The sequence below is a fragment of the Salminus brasiliensis genome, chromosome 3 (assembly GCF_030463535.1).
Source record: "Salminus brasiliensis chromosome 3, fSalBra1.hap2, whole genome shotgun sequence".
Classification (NCBI taxonomy): Eukaryota; Metazoa; Chordata; class Actinopteri; order Characiformes; family Bryconidae; genus Salminus; species Salminus brasiliensis.
Genome location: NC_132880.1, coordinates 39,207,247 through 39,213,246, shown reverse-complemented (window position 1 = coordinate 39,213,246; position 6,000 = coordinate 39,207,247). Strand labels below are relative to the sequence as shown.

The 6,000-nt window shown below is 40.7% G+C and overlaps 1 protein-coding gene across 2 annotated transcripts; it reads left to right on the top strand.

The window, feature by feature from the left end:
• Positions 1–2,429: 2,429 nt before the first annotated feature.
• Positions 2,430–5,990, top strand: LOC140551419 (progranulin-like). 2 transcript variants are annotated; one of them, XM_072674843.1, is made up of 6 exons: positions 2,430–2,526; positions 2,831–2,962; positions 3,740–4,012; positions 4,094–4,231; positions 5,375–5,611; positions 5,727–5,990. In XM_072674843.1, the coding sequence occupies exons 2-6, from the start codon at positions 2,831–2,833 to the stop codon at positions 5,853–5,855; spliced, it is 909 nt and encodes a 302-aa protein (XP_072530944.1). In that variant the 5' UTR covers positions 2,430–2,526; the 3' UTR covers positions 5,856–5,990. The 2 variants fall into 2 exon arrangements, with proteins under 2 accessions (XP_072530944.1, XP_072530942.1); XM_072674841.1 differs by having other exon boundaries at positions 5,372–5,611.
• Positions 5,991–6,000: the final 10 nt, after the last annotated feature.

Sequence of the window (6,000 nt, the reverse complement as noted above, 5' to 3'; positions counted from 1 at the left end):
CACAGCGTGTTTCCTAACGTAACACAAAAGCTAGCTATCTTTGCTTACTGACAGGTTTAGTAAGTTTGTTAGATCAGGGAAATCAGCAAACCGCTGTACTCTGGCCAGTGTTGCCCACCCCTGCTCTAAAAGTAGGTTTTCAGAATCTCATACCATATAGCAATTCCAAAATATTGCCTAGCTAGCTTTGTACAACCTACCTACATATGTGCAAACCTTCACGCATGTCTACATGTCAGTTACTTTTTACGACGCTAGCCGATGTGGACTGCATGTGTTTCAACAGTGTGGCAGATTCTCAATACTAATTATGTCAAGTTCGGACTGGTATACGTGGTAGAACTGACTTGTCAAGTTCAACTCACGAATACAAACTCCCGAGTACGGGAGGACGCTGTACGAAAATGTTGCAATTAGAAAAGCAGATTGGTGCGTAATGCATTCTGGGATATTTGTCTGGGCCAAGTGCACACACATCACATCCTCATGCATCCTCGATAACACGGGTGGCACAAGAACACATCAGACTGTACTTGGCCAGACGTGAGCGTTAGAATGGAGCAGTACTTGGGTTGCAATTGATGACGTTTCACCAGTTCACAAGAACACAAGTACAGACAAGAGCGCAGATTGAGAATCGACATATAAGTTTAGTTTAGCACCTGCGGACAGGTCAATCAAGCCGGGTAACGACAGACGCTACAGCGAAGGCCATGTTGCTTTTATTTAGTCAACTGGTGGACCAGTTTTGATTGTGATTTGTCCTCTATCACACCCTGTACACTAAGCAACTGGATTTTTCCATCTGCCCTTTCATGTAAATGTATTGTGAATATGTATGCATTATAAGGACACAGCAGCTTGATAAGAGCTAGCAGCTCCTAATAAGAGCTAGGATCTAAGATCACAAGATGCTGGCCTCTTACTATACTGCTTTATTAATGCTACTGCAGGGGAAGAGCTTTAACCTTCAAAGCCCTCTAGCTTTACAATTGTCTTTCAGTCAGTGTCTAGACCTAGTCTAGGCCGAAAACATACTTGTTTGGTCAAGTTTTTGGCAATCAGTTACAGCAAGGCCTGCTGGAGTCACTGTCCACACTCAAACACAATCCTACTGTCTGTGATGTGCTGTCTTTTCCTATCTGGGTTGCTGCTGGTGTACGATCAACCTTGATTTCCCTGCGGCCTGCTGTCCAGACTGACCCGACCACCATGGAACAGACTGCAAGTGCCATTCACCATACGACCAAGCCAAGAAAACCTCACTAGCATGAGACACTTATTTATCCCCCTGATAAGACTGATCACTGTGTAGACTCTTATTAAAACCATTACTACTAACAGAACTAATTATACTGAGCTCTTTACACATTCATATTAACATGGCAGCCATATACTCAATCTTCATTTCCAGGGACAAGACTGCTAACATTAGTAACATGTTTTCAGAGGTTAAATCTGAGCATGTCTGTTTCATTTCTGATTACCATGTATCTCTTAGCTATTTCTTCATTTCTGGATTTTGTTTCGTTGTCTGTTGTGCTATCCTGTGTCAACCAGAGGAGGATGGGTTCCTCTTTTGAGTCTTGGTTCCTCTTAAAGTTTCTTCTTCTCGCTCTAAGGGAGCTTTTCCTGTCACTGTCGCTATTGGTTCACTCACCTAAGGATTAGACCCAGATCTCTGATAAAAGCACTTTGTATATACACTTGAATTGAAATGGTTATTTTCTATTCCAAACCATTTTAACAGCAGAGAGCTTTGAGTGCTAACATCACAACAAGGGGATGTGTTGGACTTGTGGGATATAGTATGGCTCCCAAGGTATAATGCAGGCCTTTATCACATGTATTATAAATGCGGGATAAAACACAATACTATGGGGTTTTTTTTTTTACATGTTTCCAGAAGCCCCCTTTTTTCTCCTGTACTTTGACCAAGGTCTGATTTTATAGCACTTACAAAGACACAAAGTTTACTTAACTTATTGTAAACTGACAGAAAACAGTATTTCAACAAAACAACTAAATGCTCTGTGCCAGGCCACCTACTGCTCCTCACACTTTGCCCTGTTATGCTGATATTGTGGCATTTGATTTCCACTACAAAATGATTTTCTCATTAGAAGTCACATCAGTCACAGAGTCGCTTTTCCCATGATCACTGCAGTGACTCAGAGAGTAGAAGGTCAGTCATGTTTATCAAGATGTGTGTAGTCAGGCTCCTATATTCATTACAGTTTATGATTCCTTGTGATATGGATACACATGCTCATTACATCATCATTGTCAGGAGAGCTGGCAGCGTGGTAAAGGACGAGATGTCTTGCACTTTGCAACACTGAGGAGTTCCCCCTTTCTAACAGTTTACCTCCCAGGCGAATGCCTGTGTCCACAACACCGCCATCAAAGAATCACTTCCTCTTTTTTCTGTGTGGGTGAGGTTCACATCCACTTACTTTACAGTCACATGCAGAGCTTAGAGTGAAACGTACAGCAGTTGCAAGGGGCAAGATTTACCACAACAAGGTAAATGTTTGATTTCTTAAATGTTTACAATTATGGGATAATTAGCATAAAACCCAGAGTTTGTAGCAAATAAAGTACAGCTTATTACAATAAGCACAAGACAACAGGTAAATAAAAAATAGTACAGTATATTCCTCATATATAATTACAGTGGCTAAATATGTGTAGTGTGTAGAGGGAAATCACAGTACATAATGTAAAGTGGACTGCTGTGTTTTCTTACTGACACATATTGATATTGCTTCAGATACTATGTAATCTTGCTATGTTTTTATTTATCTTATTTTTTGTTTACATCATCTAGATGATTTTATTAGTGGTGCTGATGGCAGGGCTGGTCTCTAGTGATGTGACCTGTCCTGATGGGAAAAAATGTCCAGACAAAAATACCTGCTGTCAAGTTGATACTGGATATGCCTGCTGCCCATATCCTAATGTAAGGTGACTTTATTTGCCTTTTGGTACAGTTGTTTGAGGTCTGTTTTTTGCATTTGTATAATTATCCTGATATATATATATATATATATATATATATATATATATATATATATATATATATATATATATATATATGGAGAGAGAGAGAGAGAGAGTAAGTAAGTAAGTATTTTTTGTGATAAATTTTTATTTATTTATTTTTACAGGTATGCATTGCTTACCTTCAACATAAACACACAAACAAAACTCCAATCAGGACCAACACTGATTGTCACATTACATTAAAATAGAGTTTAGGGTGGGTTTTATGGGCATTTGTCTTATTGGCTGAACTATTTTGATCTGCTTGAGGTTCATGATATCAATGTTATGATAGTAGAGTATACATATATATATAATATATATATACTCACTAGGCTCTGTAAAGAGAGTGACCTATGGGAAGAAGTTGGGCCAAAACTAATGTATGTATGTATAATGAGAATTGTGGAGTTAAAGAACCACACTGTATTTTGGAATTGTATTGTGTGGGATGAGATTCTGAAAACCTACTTTTAGAGCAGGGGTGGGCAACACTGGCCAGAGTACAGCGGTTTGCTGATTTCCCTGATCTAACAAACTTACTAAACCTGTCAATAAACAGGTTAGTTGAATCAGGTGGGCTTGAGCAGGAAAAGCACTAAATTGTGAGAGAATCCAGCCCTCCAGTACCAGAATTGCCCACTCCTGTTTTTAAGTAAACTCTAATGAACCTGCTATATGTGTCATTGTTAAGGCGGTCTGCTGTCCGGACAAGGCCCACTGCTGTCCAGAAGGCTTCCAATGTGACCAACAGAGTCAGCACTGTGTGAAACAGGGGCTGCCATGGTACAGCTTTCCAATGTCCCCTCAGATAGCTGCTGAGGAGACTGAGGAAAAGCCTTCTGCAGTGGAGTTGTCTGGTCCCTCACCTTCTGTGGTGCATTGTGACAACTACCACACCTGCCCTGATGATACAACGTGTTGCAGGACCCCTCAGGGACAGTGGACCTGCTGCATCTACAGAATGGTGGGTATACAAAAGCATTTGGGTACAATTTAGCTTTTTCTAGTTTTGGCTTTGTCTTAGTCATCATATTTATTCTTCTAGGGTCAGTGTTGTCCAGATGGCTTCCACTGCTGCCCGTATGGTTTATACTGTGACAGAACATCTACTCATTGCCTGAAGGGAGCGCTGAGTCTGCCTGCTGCTCTTTCACATGCTCCCATGCTAATCCACAGCAAACAGGTATATGAAAGAGCAGTCATACTGTGTGTGTTGTAGCATGTGTTGCAGTACATAACCGAGCCAATGTTCTGCAGGCGCTATGAAGTAAAAAGTCCTATTACTCTGGAGTATCTGGATCAGTGACTGTTCTGCAGTTGAACCGGAAAGACGTTAAACATTGCCAGAGTAGAAATAATAAAGACTGAAAGTAGAAAAGGGAAGTAGAACATCATGATTCACGCATACTGATCAGGAGTCAGTTTTAGCTTGCATTCAATTACAAATGCAGAAATGAAGAAACTCAGTAGATCAGACGTTCAAGGACCTTCCTGTGTGCTTGGCAATAAAGATAACCATTTTATAATCAAGGTCATCTTTAGTTTCCTGGTGTATCAACATCAGTGACAAAACATTCATGTGAAATAAACTCCATATCTTCATATTATCATTTCAGTCGCACACATTCACAAAGCTAGATACAGTACTGTGCAGATGCCTAATATGAAGAGCTATTTAAAGAACCTACACCTTGACGGTTCTTCACAATCTTATTTCCCTTATAAACATGGTTCTTTATCGTTCTTACATGGCATCACTCAAAGAACCCTTTGTGGCACTCTTTGTAGCACCATTTCCGAACCTCTCCTAGCCAGCATGTGGTGTGTTTTCTTTTTTTGAGTTTGATGGTTTAGCTGGTCTACATGCATGATCAACTTGAGCAAGCTAGACAACCAGCGTGACCAAGCTTGACCATGCTGGTCGACCAGCAAGACAAAGCTGATTAACCAGCACAACCAGCATGGTCAAGCTTGTTATGACCAGCAGTATGACCAGCGTGACCAGCAAGATCATGCTGGTCACCAAGTATGACCAAAATCAAATGCAACATGCTGGTCAAGAGCTGGTTAACAGCAGCTAGCTTACCAGCATAGGGTATGCTTCCGTCTGGATGACCAGCTTTTGACAAGTCTTTCTGAATAGCCATCGCCAACAGTACAATGGAACAGTACCTGCAGCGCTTTATAAACTAAGATAAAAAGAATAGAGAAGTGTGTAGCTATCTGACAGAAAATTCAATTGAGCATAAAGACCATTTAAAGGCCAAATGGTTTGGTGATCTTTCTGTATTACATGCTAAATCTATACTTTGAATACCTTCAGCAGGACCAATGCTGTCTAAGTGACACAGGCTGTTGTCCCAATGGATTCCACTGTGATGAGGAGAGCAGAGCCTGTGTGAGTGATTTTGATCAGCACACTCCAATGGTTCCCCTAGAGCTGGCTTTAGACACTCAGATCCAGGCAGGGGTCATACGCTGCAATGGTCGCTTCTATTGCCCAGCTGAATACACCTGCTGCAAGGCACCAACTGGCGGGTGGGGATGCTGCCCCTATAAACTGGTAAGCTGATGAATTCATTAATATACATTGTTATTCTCATTATATATTATATTATATATCCTTTGGTTCACCTCCACAGTTTGAAGTAATATTCCTGCTGCATTTCCTTTTCAAGGGTCAGTGCTGTAAAGATGGAAAGCACTGCTGTGAATACGGCTACAAATGTGACGTCACTTACTCCCAGTGCAAGAAAGGCTACTCGAATGTTCCAGCTCGTCCCAGGAAAACAGCTCTGTTCCTCTAAATCCTTGCACTGACACACATTCACATATGTGAACAGAAACCTAATAATCCATGTATTACCATTATCATTTTGAACATTTCTGTGGTATAGTGTATCTCCTCAAATAAACAGATGTTCTGATTTTGGTCCAATAAATGTCTAATGT

Excerpts from the sequence above, each read along its gene's own strand:
- LOC140551419 (XM_072674841.1), top strand. The coding sequence starts at position 2,831 with ATGATTTTATTAGTGGTGCTGATGGCAGGGCTGGTCTCTAGTGATGTG. Across the intron at positions 2,963-3,739 it reads CCTGCTGCCCATATCCTAAT|GCGGTCTGCTGTCCGGACAA; the intron begins GTAAGGTGACTT and ends GTCATTGTTAAG. Across the intron at positions 4,232-5,371 it reads TGCTAATCCACAGCAAACAG|CAGGACCAATGCTGTCTAAG; the intron begins GTATATGAAAGA and ends GAATACCTTCAG.